Raw genomic sequence first — 19,810 nt, forward strand, 5'->3', positions numbered from 1 at the left:
TGGCTCAGTTGGTTAAGTGTCTGACTTCAGCTCAGGTCATGATCTCACAGTTCATAGGTTTGACCCCATGTCTGTCTGGCTCTGTGCTGACAGCTCAGAGTCTGGGGCCTGCTTCAGAGTCTGTGTCTCCTTCTCTCTTTGCCCCTCCCCCACTCATGTTTTTTCTCTCTATCTCAAAAATAAATAAACATGAAAAAAAATTAAAGAATCTCTTATGGTTTGTCTCCCTCTCTGGTTTTATATTATTTTTGCTTCCCTTCCCTTATGTTCATCTGTTTTGTATCTTAAATTCCACATAGGAGTGAAATCATATATTTGTCTTTCTCTGACTTATTTCACTTGCATATTACAGTCTAGTTCCATCCATGTTGTTGAAAATGGCAAGATTTCATTCTTTTTGATTGCTGAGTGATATTCCAGTGTGTGTGTGTGTGTGTGTGTACTTTATCCATTCATCTTGTTTATCGATTCATTAGTTGATAGACATTTGGGCTCTTTCCATGCTTTGGCTGTTGTCAATAGTGCTGCTATAAATATTGGGGTGCATGTGACCCTTCAAATCAGCACTCCTGTATCCTTTGGATAAATGCCTAGTAGTGCAATTGCTGGGTCCTAGGGTAGTTCTATTTTTAGTTTTTTGAGGAATCTCCATACTGTTCTCCAGAGTGGCTGCACCAGTTTGCATTCCCACCAGCAGTGCAAAAGGGTTCCCCTTTCTCTGCATCCTCACCAACACCATTTCTTCTGTTGTTGATTTTAGCCATTCTGACAGGTGTGAGGTGGTATCTCATTTTGGTTTTGATTTGTATTTCCCTGATGATGAGTGATGTTGAGCATTTTTTCATGTGTCTGTTAGTCATCTGGATGTCTTCTTTGGAAAAGTGTCTAGTGATATCTTTTGCCCATTTCTTCACTGGATTATTTATTTTTGGGTGTTGAGTTTGATGAGTTCTTTATAGATTTTAGATACTAATCCTTTATATGATATGTCATTTGCAAAGGTCTTCTCCTATTCCATTGGTTGCCTTTTAGCTTTGCTGATTGTTTCCTTACCTGTGCAGAAGCTTTTTATCTTCATTGGTCCCAATAGTTCACTTTTGCTTTTGTTTCCTTCCCTTGCCTGTGGGTGACATGTCAAGTAAGAAGTTGCTGTGGCTGAGGTCAAAGAGGTCGTTGCCTATTTTCTCCTCTAGGACTTTGATGTCTTCCTGTCTTATGTTTAGGTCTTTCATCCATTTTGAGTTTACTTTTGTGTATGGTGTAAGAAAGTGGTCCAGGTTCATTCTTCTGCATGTTGCTGTCCTCTTTTCCCAACACCATTTGCTGAAGAGAGTGTCTTTTTTCCACTGGATATCCTTTCCTGCTTTGTTGAAGATTAGTTGGCCATACGTTTGTGGGTCCATTTCTGGGTTCTGTATTCTGTTAGATTGATCTGTGTGTCTGTTTTTTTTGCGAGTACCATACTGTTTTGATGATTACAGCTTTGTAATACAGCTTGAAGTCTGGAATTGTGATGCTTTCAGCTTTGGTTTTCTTTTTCAACATTACTTTAGCTATTCAGTGTCTTTTCTGTTTCCATACAAATTTTAGGATTGTTTGTTCTATTTCTGTGAAGAATGTTGGTTTTATTTTGATAGGGATTGTATTGAATGTGTAGATTGCTTTGTGTAGTATTGATTGTGGTTGTTACTCTTAAAACAACTTACGTTCTACATTTCTTTAGTTCTATAGTCATTACTGATTAACTTGTCCCAAATGAAAGTCACTTTTTTTTTCCTTCTGTATTCCCTATCTCAGTGAATAACCTCATCCACTCAGTTTTGTCCTTGATTTCTCTTCTCTTCATCTTCCACATCTAATCAGTCATGAAGTTCTGTCACTTTGACCTTCTAAATATTTTTCTAAGCCATCTGCTTTTCTTCATCCCTACTGCCACAGCTGTAGTTCAAGCCACCATGAATCTCTCCCTCCCTTGGATTATTGCAGCTGTTCATTCTTGGCTCTGCAGCCAGTGTGTTGGCTCCGAGAAGGCAGGTCTGACCATGGCATTCCCCTGCTGGAACTTTTTCATGGATTTCTAGTGGCAAAGAGTTATCTTCAGGACAAATTCCAAACTCCCAAATTCTTGAGTGTGGTTTACAAAACTCTTTGTGATCTGATCTGGTCTCTACTTTTGTCCCTAAACTCTTTAACCTTTACTGTCTGATCTGGATTGTAGCCATGCACTGAACTGTTGTTCTTTGTGTAGAATGTACACTCTGCCAAGAACATAAACCTCCTGGTTAAAATTGTTTCTCCAGGGGCACCTCGGTGGTTCAGTTGATTGAGCGGCTGACTCTTGATTTCGGTTCAAGTCATTTTCCCAGGGTTGTGGGATTGAGCCCTGTGTCCTGCTCTGTGCAGAATGTGGAGCCTGCTTGGGATTCTCTTTTTCTCTGCCCCTCCTCTGTGTGAGCACTCTCTCTCCCTCTTCTTCCCCTCTCTCCCTCTTCTTCCTCTCCCTCCCTCTCCCTCCCTCTTTCTCTCTCTCTCAAATAAAAAAAATTAAAATTGTCATTCTCCAGGTCTCAGTTGATAGATATATCACTGTAGTTCAGTCTTTCTGATTTTTCTCATCCTGTTTTAGCCCTTAAGTCTAGATGAGATATCATTTATTAGGTCCTACCATGGTAGCCTATTCATACTTAAATCATACATTGTAATTATTTGTTTTATTGTCCTAATCTCTTCTTCAGTTGTAAGTGCTGTGAAGGCAGTGACTGAATCTTCTGTATTTATATCCAGAAGCTTGCTCTGTGCCTGGCACATTGTATGCATTAATTGTATATTAATTGGAGAAATAACTGAAAATGACATCTCATTCAGGAGCCTGTGCCTTCCATCACACTGTGCTATGACTATTTACTGGTTTACATGATGTTACTAGTTTCAGCAGACACTTTTTTTTTTTTTTTTGGTGTGTGTGTTTCTACTGACAACTTTTATTCCTCACATTTCATTGAAGCTCAGTAAATTTGTTGAGTGTATGAGTAAAAAAAAATGTACTGTTTTGAAGGATTTGGTAGAAGTTATTTGCAGAGAGAAGGTGTAATGAAGAGAGAACAGAGAACACACATAAAAAGGTACAAAGGGTTGAGGGAACCAGGTGGGTTCAGAGTGACCCAAGACACAAAGTTTGCATGTATTAGGGAGTGTCAGGTGTTGATTAGCTGCAGAGGTAAAGTGTAGAGGATAGAGGGTAAAGTCAGAAGGATTTTAAGTTCAGGCATGGTGTGGTCACATGTACATTTTATAAAGATCAGTTTTGGCGGTGTTTACACACCTTACACAAATTTTTGGGAGATGACCAGATTGGGAGAAGAGAGACCAGAATGTTATTTTAGCAACCCAGGATAGCTATGATGAGGGGTCAGTGTCAGAGGTGAAGGTTTGAGGGATTTAGGAAATAGGATGGGAATGATGAAAAAGAGGATAACTGGTAGATGGGATGTCTTTGATAGAGGTGGGAATATCAGAAGAGCAGATTTGGGGTAAGATGTTAACTGAGTTTAAGATGCCTGTGGGTTATTGAAATGAAAATATCAAGTAGGTGCTTAGATATTTGGGTGTTGAGCGCATTAAAATTCTGGGCTCACACTGGTATTTTAACCAAAAGTTAAAAATTTTCAATATGCTTGATAGTTTTAAAGAAATTGAATTTTTGTCACTTTTTTGTTAAATTTAGCTTATAAAATTCACATAGGTACTACAGTTCAAGAATGTATGTTTTGTGGAGTGCCTGGGTGGCTCAGTCAGTTAAGCATCTGACTCTTGATTTCAGCTTAGGTCATGATCTCATGGTTTGTGAGATGAACCCCTGTTGGGTTCAATGTGGAGCCTGCTTGTGATTCATTCTCTCTCTCTCTCTCTCTCTCTCTCTGCCCCTCCCCTGCTTGCACATTTTCTGCTCTCTTTCTCTCTCTCTTTCTCTCTCCAAATAAACTTAAAAACAAAAAAAAGAATGTATGGTATGTATAGTAGGTGTTGGGTTTCCATGTTTGAACAAAGATTTAGGGCAAGAATTTTATCCCTGATAGTAAATTTAAAATATTTGGGTTCAATGTTATCATTTATCTCTAGTTTTGGAAAATAAAGATATGATATTCATAATATAAATAAAAATCCAATCCCACTTAAGTGTAGGAACAATATAGAAAATTATTTGCTATGATATAGTGCAACTTAATCTTTTTCAGCTTTTTGTGTCGGGAAGTAGCATGGTCTTGAGTTGGATTGTCCCAAGTACATTTCTTTTTATGTAGAAACTTGAATTTCTTTGCCTGCTTTATTTTTGCCTTTTAATTCTAACTTTTGCTAAACTAGAGGTCAGCAAGTTTATTCTAAAACATTTGCTGTGGTTCCTAGAGTTCTTTTAGTAAGTTTCAATCTGGCATAGTTCCTTTGCTAAAGGAAAAAAATACTGCAGTTTATGTTGCCATCAGCAGGCCATCATCATTGGGAGTTATAGAAACATATTTACCTGGTTAGGCATCTTAGCAAATATTTAAAAATAGATAGTCTGGAGGGTATGAGGCGGTTTTATTCGAAATGGACTTTTCTCCTTTCTTTGGTACTTCAATACATTGTTCTCTCCCCCCTCTCCCACCAAGAGGGTGGGGAGCACTTAGAATATTCTAGCTTGTGTAAAGATTTTACGTTCTTTATAACACTGCTAGGTACACACAGGCAAGGAACTTTATCTTGTTTATTTTCTGTTCTTTGTAATGTCTGCACATAATAAGTGGCTAATAAAAGTTTCAATTTGAATCAACTTTATATAACTAGCTTAGTACCATGAAGTGGCAAGTTTTTGGTGATAGTGTTTGCTCCCTGTAGACACTTAATCTGCCACGAAAAACATGGTGTGATTTAAAATTTTTTTCTTGAGGCGGGATTAACCTCCCCCCCCTTTTTTAATGGAACTATCTTCTACCTTTACATGTTTACGTTTATATGGGGTTTTACGGTTTAAACAGTAAACCTTCCATGTAACTTATTTTTTTATACAGCTTTGAGGTACACTTGACAATAAGTTGCATATAGTGTGTTTAATTTGATAGTTTATGATGTGTGTGTGTGTGTGTGTGTGTGTGTGTGTGTGTGTATACACTGTGAACCATGTGTGTATATATACACTGAACCGGTCAGCACAGTAAAGATAATATTTTTACTGAAGTTTCCTCTTGACCCACAGTAATCTGTCAGTACCTTTACCCTGTACACAGGCAACCATTGAGCTGCTTTTTGTCATTATAGAGGAGCTCACGTTTTCTAGAATTTTATATAAATGGAATTATATAACTGTTTTTTTTGTATTCTGTTTTTAGTCTTCATTCAGCAAAATTATTTTGAGATTCATTAATGTTGCATTATTCATTTTTCAAAAAGTTTTACTTACTGAAGTAATCTCTGCACCCCATGTGGGGCTCGAACTCATGACCCCAAGATCAGGAGTTGAATGCTCCTTTGAGCTAGCTAGATGCCCCAGTTTATTCATTTTTATTGCCAAATAGTATCCCACTGTATAGGCATACCAAGATTTACTCATTTATTTACCTGTTGATAGACATTTGGATTTTTTCCTACATTTGACTATTATAAATAGAGCTGCTATGAAAATTGGTATAGTCTTGGTATGAACAGACACATTCTGTTTTCTTGGGCAAATACCAAGGAGTAGAATGGCTGGATCATAATGTTCGTTGCATGCTTAGCATTTTAAGAAAGTGCCAAGCTATTTTTCTAAGTGGATGTACCATTTTACATGCTTACTGTGATGTATGAAAGTTCCAATTGTTCCACATCTCTGTCAACATTTGGTATGTTAGCCTTTTTAATTATAGCCATTCTAATAGATTTGTAGTATCTCATTATGGTTTCAATTTTCAGTTCCCTAATGATTAAGGATGTTGAGCATCTTTTCATGTGATTATATGTCATCCGTAAATCTTCTTTGGTAAAGTGTTCAAACCTTTTGTCTATTTTATTTTTGAGAGAGAGAGCGAGTGTGCATGCTTGTGCGGAGCAGAGAGAGAGGGAGAGAGAGCATCTTACGCAGGCTCTGTGCCCAGCATGGAGCCTTGTTATCAATACCTGAGCGGAAATCACGAGTCAGACTCTCACTTGACTGAGCCACCCAGGTTGTCCCTTGCTCATTTTATTTTAAACTGAGCTATTCATTTTCTTGTTAATGGGTTATGAGAGGGTTTTTTGTTTGTTTTGTTTTTGGGTTTTTGTTTTGTTTTTTTGTTTTGTTTTGTTTTTTTTCAGCAGGCAAAGTTTATTAGAGTATAAGATTAGAAAGAATAGTATGAAAGTCCTCTTTACAGAGAGGAGACATTTGAAAATAAATGACGTGTGAGACTTCTTATGTTCTGGATATAGGCCCTTTATTAGATACGTGATATGATTTGCAAGTATATTTTCCCTGCCTGAGCCTTGGCTTGTCATTTGGTTGATAGTGCCTTTTTTTTAGTTATTATTTTTTAAAAATTATTTTTTAATGTTTGTTTATTTTTAAGAGAGAGAGCGCACAAGGGGGGGAGGGGTAGAGAGAGAGGGAGACAGAATCCTAAGCAGGCTCCAGGCTCTGAGCTATTGGCACAGAGCCCAATGTGGGGTCGAACTCCTGAATTGTGAGATCATGACCTGAGCTGAAGTCGGACACTTAACCAACAGAGCCACCCAGCCGCTCCTTGAGTGTCTTTTAAAGCAGAAGTTTTCGGGACGCTCAGGTGGCTCCCTTGGTTAAGCGTCTGACTCTTGATTTCAGCTCAGGTCATGATCTCACGGTTCATGAGGTGGGGCTGAGGGCTCTGCGCTCACAGCATTGGGCCTGCTTGGGATTCTCTCTCTCCCTCTCTCTCTCTGTCTCTCTCTCTTTCTGTCTCTCTCTCTCTCTCTCTCTCTCCCCCCCCCCGTCCCTCTCCCACTTGTGTGTCTGTGTGTGCATGCATGCCTGCTCTTTCTCTAAATAAATAAATGAACACTAAAAAAAGTAGAAGTTTTCAATTTTGTTGATGTATCCATTTTTTTCTTTTATGCTTTTGGTGTCATTTCTAAAAAATTTTTGCTGAACCCAAGACCATAAGATTTTCTGTTTTCTTCCTAAATTTTGTAGTTTTAGGTTTTACATTTAAATCTGTGACCCATTTCAATTTAATTTGTATATGTTGTGTGGTGTATGGATTGAAGTTTATTTTTTTGCACACTGATTCAAGTTTTTTAATTACTGTGTGTTGAAAAGACTATTCTTTCTTTGCTGAATTTCTTTTCTACTTGTGTCAAATAAATTTACCATATATGCATTTTTATGTTGATTCCAGAATTCTTTATTCTGGACAATCTCTCTGTTTCTCTTTACATCAGTACCACATTTTCTTGATTACTGTAGATTTATACTGAGTCTTATAGCCGGGTATGTTAGTGCTCCACCCATTATTCTGTTGCAAGTCTGATTTGGTTGTTCTAGGTCATTTGAATTCCACACAAATTTTAGAATCTGCTTTTTACTATCTCCAGAAGAGCCTGCTGGGATTTTGATTGGCACTATAATCAATCTAGAGGTCAGTTTCGGGGAGAATGGACATCTTAACAGTATTGATTCCACTAAGCCATGAACATGGTGTATTTTGCATTTAATTAGGTCTTCTTTCATTTCTCTCAAATACTTTTATAATTTTCACTTTAGAAGTCTTACACATTATCTGTTAGATTTATATTTGAGTATATGATATTTCTTGAAGTTATTGTAAATGCTGTATTTAAAAACCTTATTTACTGATATGCGTGTATGTATGTAAATAATAGATTTTTGTATGTTGGTTTTGAGTCCTGGATCCTTGCTGGGTTTTCACTTAATTTTAGTAGGTTTTATGTAGATGCTACTAATTTTCCTACGTAGACGGTTATGTCATTTGCAAATAAGTTGTTTTACTTTTTCCTTTCCAGTCTAGATGCCTTATATTTATTTTTTATTTATTGTAATGTCTAAGACCTCAAGCATAGTGTTGAATAGAGGGATAAGATTGAAAATCTTTATCTTGTTCTTGATCTTAGGAGAAAGCATTCAGTCTTTAAGCATATGATATCAGGTGTAGTGTTTCATACATGCCCTTTATCAGACTGAAAAGGGTTCCTTCTATTCTTAAATTTGTTGAGAGTTTTTATCAGAAATGGGCATTGGATTTTGTTGAGTGCCTTTTCTGCACCTTGTAAGATGATCATATGGTTTTTTTTTAAAAATATTTTTGCTATGGTGAGTTTACAGAGATTGATTTTTGAGTATTAAACCATGAAGTATTTTCCTTGTTTACATATTGTTGGATTCAGTTTGTTAAATCTTGTTTAAATTTTTGCATCTAAATTCATAAGATATATTGGTGTATATAGTTTTATTTTCTTAAAAAATTTTTTTTAGGGGCGCCTGGGTGGCGCAGTCGGTTAAGCGTCCGACTTCAGCCAGGTCACGATCTCGCGGTCCGTGAGTTCGAGCCCCGCGTCAGGCTCTGGGCTGATGGCTCGGAGCCTGGAGCCTGTTTCAGATTCTGTGTCTCCCTCTCTCTCTGCCCCTCCCCCGTTCATGCTCTGTCTCTCTCTGTCCCAAAAATAAATAAACGTTGAAAAAAAATTAAAAAAAAAAAATTTTTTTTAATGTTTACTTTTGTGAGAGAGACAGAGTGTGAGTGGGGGAGGGGCAGAGAGAGAGGGAGACACAACTCGAAGCAGGCTCTAGGCTCCAAGCTGTCAGCACAGAGCCCCACATGGAGCCCAGACTCACAAACCGTGAGATTATGACCTGAGCCGAAGTCGGATGCTTAATTGACTAAGCCACCCAGGCGCCCCTCGTTTTTTTTTTTTTCTCGTAATGTTTTAGTCTCATTTCAGTGCCAGGGTAGTGCTGGCCTCATAGAATGAGTTGGGAAGTTACTCCTCATCTTCAGTTTTCTGGAAGAATTTGTGTAAGATTGGAAAAAAATAATTTTGGGTCTTTTAAAGTTTGTTAGTTGATTTTACAGCACAGTATTTAGTGTGGGACTGATTTTGCCCGACTGTTGAGGCCAGGCTGCTTTGAGTACTTTACCCAGTGCCCTGTGAATTATGAGGTTTCCCACCCTTTGGGGAACAATTCCATGTGAGCCTGCATATTGTTTCTTCTAATAATTTCATGTGACCTTTCCTCCTAGCCTTTGATAATTTATGGACACACATGCACTGACCAACACTCTGCTGACTACTCAGGGAGAGACCTCTACAGATCTCTTGAATTCTCTGTGCACTTATCTCTTCTATGGTACTCTGTCCTGTGAACTCTGACTTGGCTTCCCCCAATTCCCATCTCTGTGTCCTCAACTCCAGGAGACCACTAGGCATTGGCTGGGTTTTCTCTCACTTTGCCAGCTAGAAACTCTCTCAAGACAGTAAGCTGGGGCAGTTATATGGCCCACCTCATTTGTTTCCTTTGAATAGTCACTGTCCTTCATTACCTGATTAAACACACACACACACACACACACACACACACACACACACACACACTCTGTTTCATTGATTTGGCCTGCTTACTTGCTCGCTTTCCTTCTTTTCTGTTTTTGTTTCCTGGTGGGAGGGTAAATCCAGTCTCTTGCCCTCTTGGCTGGAAGTATAAGGTATTATAGTTGTTTTTTTTTTTTTTTTTTCTTCTCTAGTTTTGGTGGGATTAATATCTATTTCTGTTATATATCCTTTTTTTTTCTCAAGCTCAGGCTGAATGTTTGATTGTGTTCCAGATTTATTTCCTTGGTAGTTATGAACTCTGAGCTGGTCTTTTTCTTTCAGAGTTTTTGTAATAACCGTTTTATTCTTGTTGGTCTGTATTGGTTTTTTTCTGTCATGTGTCTTCTGAGAGGTGACATTGTCAACAAGACCTTCAAGAATTTTATCAGATGCTGATTATGTAGAGAATGCCAGTAGATATTTGGGTAGCTGAAGGTCATCATCACCTCTAGAGAGTAGGTTTATATCAGTTTGTAATTTATATTAGTATCTTTTTACCCCATTTCATTGGTAGTCTGTGTATACTCTATAACAATAGCATTCTTTCTCTTCTTTCACTTCCTTTTATTTTGCAGGTACACTTAGTGATAGGTGGTGCTCTTCCCTCAGATCTTCTGATCTTCTGCTTGGTGTGTCCTTCCCTTTTGTTTTCTCAGGGTAGGTCCTTTTATTGTTGAAGTCATGTCCTGGTTTCCATCTGACAATATTCCTCCACTACCTTTGAGATTTGGTTTAAATTCTTTTTAAAACTGCATATTTTGCATTTATTACCAGTAGTTTTTAGCATTTTGGTTGTAAAACAAAACATAATACAGAAAAATGACACCTTTATAACATCATAAGGGAAACACCACTTTAGTCAAGAAGTAGTAGACCTTTGCAGCCACTCCAGAAGACCTTCCATGTACCCTCTTCTCCTAAGTAACCGCTGTCCTTTTTTTAAAAAATATATTAAAAAAACTTTTTTTAGAGAGCATGCGTTCAAGCTGGGGAGAGGGGCAGAAAGGGGGAGAGAGAGAGAGAGAGAGAGAGAGAGAGGGAGGGAGGGAGGGAGAATATCCCAAGCAGGCTCCACGTTCAGCATGGAGCCTGACGCGGGCTCAGTCCCACAACCCTGGGATCATTACCTGAGCCAAAATCAAGAGTAGGATACTCTACTGACTGAGCCACCCAGGGGCTCCTGTCCTAACTTTTCTAGTACTTACTTTCTTACGTTTCTTTACTGTTGCTAGGATTTTTTTTTTAAGTTTATTTACCTTGAGAGAGACAGAGACCGTGCAGGTGGGGGATGGGCGGAGAGAAAGGGAGAGAGAGAACCCCAAGCAGGCTCCATGCTGTCAGCACAGAGCCTGATGTGGGGCTTGAACCCAAAAACTGTGAGAGCATGACCTGAGCTGAAACTAAGAGTTGGTTGCTTAACCTTAAGACTGAGCCACCTAGGCACCCCGTAAAATTGTTTTATGTTCATTTATATTTGAGAGAGAATGAGTGGGAGAGGGGCAGAGAGAGAGAGAGAGGGAGACACAGAATCTGAGGCAGGCTCCAAGCTCTGAGCTGTCAGCACAGAGCCAGACACAGAACTCAAACTCATGAACTGTGAGACTGACCTGAGCAGAAGTTGTACGCTGAACCAACTGAGCCACTCAGGCACCCTTGTCTCAGTCTTTTTTCTTCTCCTAGCTTTCCGTTTGCCAGCTTCTTGACATTAGTTTTCATTGCCCTTCACTTCAGTAGAATATAATTTTTTGTTTTTCTTTCTGACATTTTTTTCCTGTTATGCTTATGAACTCTTTATCTTCTCTCAAATCTTAGGTAGTAGAAAGAGAGGCATTGCTGATGCCCTTTCTTTGCTTCCTGTAGCACAGAGGACCAACTCATGTTCACAACACTGGTAATTGGTGACTACTTCGGATGGGAATATGAGCATATGGTATACTGGAATAATTTTGTTAGTGTCTGTATATACTGAGCCTTAAGTTGATTGTCGTTTTCATTGTGTACCCTTTGGACAAATAAAACTTTTCAAATCTCAACCCCAAACTAGTGGAAGAACCTCAGTCAAATCACTTAATGTCCTTGCATTTTTTTCTGTTACAAAGTAGGAATGATAACACGTATCTAATTGTGTTATGAGGATCAAATTGATAACGTAGAAATGCTGTGTAAAGTAATGCATAATAGAAATACTACATGCTGATGATAATAGCATTTTAACCTTTCTTTTTTATCTTGCATTAGAGATTATGAACAAAACCAGAGTAAAGAAATTGAAAACCTGTTTTACTAAATGTATTACCTCGGATGAAATTCCTGATATCATAATTATTCCCTGTAGCAAAATAATTTTTCATACCAAACAAGCTTAGAGATAGCTTTTCAAATACTAATTATTACCATTGACGAAGATAGGATGCAGAATATCCTATGGCAGAAAGATACTCATCAGGAATCAATTTACTTATAGGGTCTAATGAAGAAGAAACACCATTTTAACACTTTGTATAAGATCACAATTTTAATTGGACTTCTCTTTTTGTGTTTTGAGCTATTGTAGATAGTTGATACCTGTAGAGTTGTGTTTTATTAATAAGCTCATGTACTGAGAAACGAGTGATGAACAAACATATTCTGTAAATTAAAAAAAGTGCAATCATTCCCTCAAAAGTGGAGTGGAGGACTTTAGGAGTAAAATGTATGATTCGGGACGCCTGGGTGGCTCAGTTGGTTGAGCATCCAGCTTTGGCTTAGGTCGTGATCTCGCGGTTCACCAGTTCCAGTCCCGTGTCAGACTCTGTGCTGACAGCTCAGAGCCTGGAGCCTGCTTGGGATTCTTTGTCTCCCTCTCTCTCTGTATCTTCCCTGCTCACGCTTTGTCTCTGTCTCTCTCTGTCTCTCTCAAAAAATAAATGTTAAAATAAATAAAATAAATGCATGTTACAAAAGGGCCTACAAATTTCTTTTGTGTACTATTTAGTAGGAGTTCGGATGGGAGAGAAACCAAGAGTTTTTGTTAAAAGGCCCAATTGTTAGTTAACTGCTGCATTGCTTTATAAATTAAAGACATTTAAAAATTGCTTTTAGGCCTAAACAGCATTATTTTCTACATCTAAGCAATTTCAGAAACTGCTTTTCTGTAGGGAAACCATGTGGAATTTTTCTGGTAGTTTCTTGAGGCAGTAACAATTGAGATTTAATGGATGAAGATGTTAGGAAATCTGAAATCCACTCCTTCCTTTGATGTGCATGTGGTCTTGAGTAGTCACTGAATAGCTTTGTGTCTCAGTTTATTCTTCTGTAAAATGGAGATGGAAATAAGGTCTATTTCTGACACATTCAGTTTAGCTATGAGGATCAAAAGACATCAGACTGCTTTGAAAACAAAGTCAATAGTTGCGGTTCCTGGGTGGCTCAGTCAGTTAAGTGTCCAACTTCAGCTCAGGTCCTGATCTCATGGTTTGTCATGCTCTGTGCTGATAGCTCGGAGCCTGGAGCCTGCTTTGGATTCTGTTTGTGTCTCTCTCTGCCTCTCTCCCACTTGTGTGCTCTTTCTCTCTCTCAAAAATAAACATTAAAAATTTTTTTTTCAAAAAAAAGAAATAATTAAAACTGTCATCATTAAGGGGCACCTGGGTGGCTCAGTTGGTTAAGCGACCAACTCCAGCTCAGGTCATGATCTCCCAGTTCGTGGGTTCGAGCCCCACATCGGGCTCTGTGTGGACAGCTCAGAGCCTGGAACCTGCTTCCGATTCCATGTCTCCTGCTCTCTCTGCCCCTCCCCTGCTTGTATTCTGCCTCTCTCTCTCTCTCTCTCTCTCTCTCTCAAAAATAAACATTAAAAAAAATTTTAAACTATCATTAACTTTAATATTTGAAGTAAATTACATATTTGATGCAACTAGAACTTTTTTTTGTCCCTTTAAGTCTTACAAGACTTAATAAAGGTTAGGAGCTCAGTAAGGTAAATTTATTAATTTCATCCCATTGCTGGCAGAATTAGTAATTTGTATCGGTTAACATCACAGCCTTCAAATTAGCCGAATATGACTGCTTTCTAAAGACAGTACAAGTCTTGGTTTGGGATTGTGAATATTTGGACATGTAATTTGTCCCTCAAAAAGTACTAAAGAGTTAAGGAACACAGAACATGGAATGAGTGCAGCTTGGACTTTTTCATAAGATACCTAGTACTATCATGCTTTTTAGGTGTTTTCCCAGCTAAATTACTTAGGAAATTCAGCCTTTTCGTAAATGAAAAAGAGAACAGACAACACTTGGCCAACATACGTATGGGAAAGAAAGAGTTGCTTAATGTGCTTCAGTTAGGTATTTTATTTGACTCTTTAGGATTCACTTACTTTATTAAGGTTCCAGAATCTGTTAAGTGTTAATGGTATCACAGAATCTTAGATTATGTTATTAACGATACCAAGCTTTTCTGGGTAAATAAGTGTCACTTTTTCTACTATGAGAACTATGAAGCTCTTGATTATTCTATTAGCTGAGTCTTAGGTGAAATTATGCTAACGTGTAGTTTCGGGGTATGTCTCTGATCTATTTGTCACAAAAACTTGAAATTTTAAGGGATTTTTTTTTTCCCCTCCTAACCTTTTCCTACTTCCATATTGTGGCCTCAGATACATTATCCAGTTTAACCTCTTGTTTTAAAAATTGATAAGCTGAAGTCTGGAAAGGTTATAGCTTATACTTCTGGAATTCCCTTTTTCCACTTTACTCGTTAAAATCATTTTTTTATTACTGAAGCAATGTATAACTATATTTTAACTTCAAGATATTCAAGTCAGTTAGAGGCATTAACATAGACGGTTACAGTTCTCTTTCAGCCTTTCCACATCCCATTCTTTTTTCAAGTAACTTCTGTTCACAGCTTTTTTTTTTTTTTTAATTTTTTTTTTTTAACGTTTATTTATTTTTGAGACAGAGAGAAACAGAGCATGAATGGAGGAGGGTCAGAGAGAGAGGGAGACACAGAATCTGAAATAGGCTCCAGGCTCTGAGCTGTCGGCACAGAGCCGGACGCGGGGCTCAAACTTACGGATGGCGAGATCATGACCTGAGCCGAAGTCGGACGCTCAACCGACTGAGCCACCCAGGCGCCCCTGTTCACAGCTTTAAGTGTGTCTTTCCAGAACTTGTTCTGTGTATTACAGAGATTTAGAGAAACTTAAAAAAAAAAAAAATGTAGATGACATATACTATATGTAATTGGCTGTTTTCTGTGTCTTTCTGTTCATTTAATGTACCATATTCTTTCTTAACTGCTAAATAGTATTCTCTGTAGAATGAATACCCAGGATATATTTGATCATTTCCCTCTGTGGGATATTTAAATTCATAACTTCCCTTCTTTCCTCCTTCCCTCACCTCCCCTGATGGTGTAAATAATACTGTGAATAGTCTTAAACATATCTTTATGCATATGTGTGAATAAATCTGTGTACTTTGAAAGTTTTTACTTTTATACAAATAATACAGAATGTCTCCCACCATTTCCCAACTCATACTGTCCCCAGTCTTTGCCTTCTGCTTAATGCTGGTCTGGTGCTTAACAACTATTACATTGAATGCTACCTTGGGTTTTTGAGATCAGAATTTCTCTCTGATCTTGATTACTAAATTAAAAGGACTCTTTTCCTAATGTACAAATTCGTATCACAAGTGGCTAACAACACAGGACAGGCAGTAAAAGTAATGTGGTGCTTTTTAATGTAGTGGTTAAGAGCACAGTTCTGGTGTCAGACTGCCAGGATTTTAATCTCCACACTACTCCTTAACTACCCCTTAGTATTTGTGTCATCAACCTTAGACAAGTTATTTAACCTCTCTTTCAGTTTTCTCATGAACACAAATGGGCTTCTCATTCTAATGATGTAGTAGGATACAGTTATAGAGCCTGTGGTCTAGAGTTGTAGGGATTAAGCTATGATATGCGGAGTTCCCGGTGCATAAGTGTTCCATAAATGCTAACTAAAAACAACAGAATGCGTACCCATTTACATTTTTAAAAGTTTATTTTTGAGAGAGAGAGTGAGAGAGAGAGCGAGCGTGAGCACACAGGGGAGGGGCAGAGAGGGAGGGTGAATAGAGGATCCCAAGTGGGCTCTGCACTGACAGCAGCAAGCCCCATGTGGGGCTCGCACTCATTAATTGTGAGATCATGACCTGAGTAGAACTTGGATGCTCAACTAACTGAGCCACCCAGTTGCCCCATACCCATTTACATTTGTAACTAGGGTGTGATGGTGATAGGTTGTGATGGTGCTTGTCTTGCATTGTTGGTCCACATGCTATTCTGAATAGTGATGTGGTTATATTAATAAAAGTTCTACATAAATATAAAATGTCCATAGTACCCAAAGCAGTCTATAGATTTAATGTAATCCCTATCAAAATACCAACAGCATTTTTCATAGAACTAGAATAAATAATCCTAAAATTTGTATGGAACCACAAAAGATCCCGAATAGCCAAAGCATTCTTGAAAGAGAATAAAACTTAAGGTATCACAATCCCAGATATCAAGATGTACTGCAAAACTGTTGTAATCAAAACAGTATGGTACTGGCACAAAAAGAGACACACAGATCAGTGGAACAGAACAGAAAGCCTGGAAATAAATCTATGATTATATGTTCAGTTAATCTTCATCAGAGGAAGCAAAATTGTGTGATGGGAAAAAGTTTATTCAACAAGTGGCACTACTAAAACTAGACAGCTACATGTAAAAGAATGAAACTGAACTACTTTCTTTTACCATGGATTAAAGGCCTAAATATGAGACCTGAAACCATAAAAACCCTAGAAGAAAGCATAGGCAGTGATTTCTTTGAATTTGCACCAACATCTTTCTAGATATGTCTTCTAAAGTAAGGGAAACAAAAGCAAAAATAAACTATTGGGATCACATCAAAATATAAAGCTTCTGCACAGCAAAAGAAACCATCAACAAAACAAGAAACCCACTGAATGGGAGAACATATTTGGAAATGATATATCTGATAAGGGGTTAGTATCCAAAATATATAAAGAATTTATGCACCCCAACACCAAAAAAAAAAAAACCAAATCCAATTAAATGGGCAGAAGACATGAACAAACATTCTCTAAAGAAGACATCCAGGTGGCCAACCGACACATGAAAAGATGCTCAACGTCACTTATCAGGGAAATGCAAATCAAAATAACAATGAGATACCACCTCACACACCTGTCAGAATGGCTAAACTTGAAAACACAAGAAACAAGTGTTGGCGAGGATATGGAGAAAAAGAAATCCTCATGCACTGTTGGTGGGAATGCCAACTAGTGCAGCCACTGTGGAAAACAATGTGGAATTTCCTCAAAAAATTAAAAATAGAATTACCATATGATCCAGTAATTCCACTACTGGGTATTTACCCAAAGAATATGAAAACACTAATTTGAAAAGATACATATGCACCCCTATGTTTATTGCAGCATTATTTACAATTGCCAGAATACAAAAGCAGCCCAAGTATCCATCGATAGATGAAAGAGTAAAGATGAGGTGTACACACCCCACCCCCATTCACACAGTGGAATATTACTCAGCCCTTAAAAGATGAAGTCTTGCCATTTTCAACAAGGATGGATCTAGAGAGTATAATGCTAAGTGAAATAAGTCAGAAAGAAATACCATATGATTTCATTCATGGGGAATTTAAACGAACAAAGAAAAAGACAAACCCAAGACTTAAATGTAGAGAACAAACTGGTGGCTATCAGAGGGCAGGTGGGTGGGGGATGGGTGAAATAGGTGAAGGAGATTGAGAGTACACTTAACCATGATGAGTACTGAGTAAAGAATTGTTGAATCACTATATTGTACGCCTGAAGCTAATATAACTATGTTAATTGTACTGGAATTAAAGAAAATGTCTACATAAATGGAAACTGCACTTTGTTCTAAACTTATATATGTCAAAAATACTTAGGTCTAGAAGTGATTATTTTATTTCTCTTTTACTTATTTTCCTAATGAAAAAAAATTTTTAGTGGTTTAAAATGGGTCCCAGGAATGGAATCTTAGTTTATAACATTATGCTTTTAGAAAATAAGGCTTACCTTTGTATGGTTCAGTTTACTTAGGAATTAACTTAAGTCTCCCTTGTGTTGCCATAGGATGTTGTTCAGGGACCATGTTTTAATCATACTTATATAACTATAGTGTTTTACGTATTCAATAAATATTTGTGTGCTTGAACTACTTTAATCGTTCCTAGATGGTCCTCATCATTACTCTTTAAAATTCCCATATTATTCCCTGAATTTCTATGCCATTTTGCTATAAAAACACACTGAAATCTTACAGTAAAACGTGCTATTCTAGGAATAGTTAGAAAGCAGTGATTCCTTATTGCATTTCATCTGTTCTTATTCTTGAGTATTTTCAGATCCTTTTTCAGTTTGAACCCAATATCTTGCTTAATGTTTGTTAATAATATATTTTAAGTGGAATCTGCTTGAGACACATAGCATTTTTGTTTATGGAGAAGATCAAGGTTGTGATTATCACTAAATCAAACTTCCATACATAACAAAGCAAACTTCCTTCCAGTTTGTCTTAGTTTGAAGTGCTCTTAAACTTGAGTGGTATTTTTCAAATAATACATTTATATATGAAATAATCAGAAATGTGGTTCAGGCATTATAGGAAAATATCTCACTTTTTTAAAACAAATGTTGAAACAGTACTTAATAATGTGTGGTTAATTCTTTTTTTTTTTTTTTTTTTGCTGTTCCAGATTATATACGAACAGGAAGGGGTCTATATTCACTCATCTTGTGGAAAGACCAATGACCAAGACAGCTTGATTTCAGGAATATTACGTGTGTTAGAAAAGGTGGGTTTCTAGTAAATGATTTTATTTATGATTGTTTATGGCAGTGGTTCATCGTTAGGGCATTGTTAGTTTGAATTTCATGTGTGAGGTGAAATTATGTAATTGAACAGTGGTTGTAAATTTAACATGAAAATGATGTTAGAAAAAAATACTTAATTAAAAATTTTTAAAAAAGATTTTAAGTAATCTCTACACCCAGTGTGGGGCTCAAACTCACTGCTCCAAGATCAGGAGTCCCGTGCTCCACTGACTGAGTCAGCCGGGCACCCCAGAAAAAAAGTAACTTTAGATAGCCAGTAAAATAGCATGGACTATTATAAAACTTATGTAAAAGTTGCAGTAATGTAAATTTTTTATAATGAATAATAATAGTTTAAAAATCTATATAACAATTATCAAATAGTTTATGATATTACATACTTAAAATGCTAATATTTAGTGGTTTAAAATTTTCATTTTGGGTTCAGGGAATTACACATAGGTGACTAAGAGTGTAAGATATTGCTGAATAGTAACCGTAGTCCATAATTTCTTTCTCTAGGATGCTGAAGTAATAGTGGACTGGAGACCATTGGATGATGCTTTAGATTCTTCTAGTATTCTCTACGCTGGAAAGGTATTTAAAAAAGAAAGGGTATGACTAAAGGAAGGAATGCTATTAAGAATTTTTTTTTTAAAGGTTATTTATTTATTTTTGAGAGAGAGAGAGTGTGAGAGCATGAGCAGGGGAGGAGCAGAGAGAGGGAGAGAGAGAATCCCAAGCAGGCCCCACGCTGTCAGTGCAGAGCCCGGTGCAGGGCTTGAACTCACGAACTGTGAGATTGTAACCTGAGCCAAAACCAAGAGTCAGATGCTCAACTGACTGAGCCACCCAGGCACCCAAGGAATGCTATTTTTATTTTTATGTTTTTGTTTTTGCTATTTATTTATTCCAGTATAAGGAATGCCATTAAAACAATTATTTTTTAATGTTTAATTTTGAGAGAGGGGGGGAAACAGAGTGTGAGCATGGGAGGGGCAGAGAGAGATGGAGACACAGAATCTGAAGCAGGCTCCAGGCTCTGGGCTTGAACTCAAACCATGAGATCATGACCTGAGCTGAAATCGGATGCTTAAGTCAACTAAGCTACCCAGGCACCCCAAGGAATGCCATTTTAAAATAACTTTTTTGAGCTATAATTCATATGCCATAAAATTTATTCTTTTAAAGTGTACAATTCAGTGGTGTTAATATATTTACAGAGTTGTGTAACCATCACCAATATCTAATTTTAGAACATTTTTATCACTCCTAAAAAAGAAACTACCTTTTAGTAGTACACCCCTCATTCCCACTTAACTCCAGCCTCTTGCAA

At 37.4% G+C, this 19,810-nt stretch overlaps 1 protein-coding gene across 3 annotated transcripts in view; it reads left to right on the top strand.

Moving 5' to 3' along the window:
- Positions 1-19,810, top strand: part of TBC1D15 (TBC1 domain family member 15) — a 75,125-nt gene that overhangs the window by 7,265 nt on the left and 48,050 nt on the right. For 2 of the 3 annotated variants that reach the window (XM_030323243.1, XM_032594011.1), the window contains exons 2-3: positions 18,357-18,455; positions 18,997-19,071. In XM_030323243.1, coding sequence (XP_030179103.1) covers positions 18,357-18,455; positions 18,997-19,071 — 174 coding nt within the window. Of the gene's footprint in view, positions 1-11,420; positions 11,504-18,356; positions 18,456-18,996; positions 19,072-19,810 lie in introns of those variants that run through there. The other variant, XM_030323242.3, reaches the window with a different exon arrangement.

Source organism: Lynx canadensis, chromosome B4, assembly GCF_007474595.2.
Source record: "Lynx canadensis isolate LIC74 chromosome B4, mLynCan4.pri.v2, whole genome shotgun sequence".
NCBI classification, from domain to species: Eukaryota; Metazoa; Chordata; class Mammalia; order Carnivora; family Felidae; genus Lynx; species Lynx canadensis.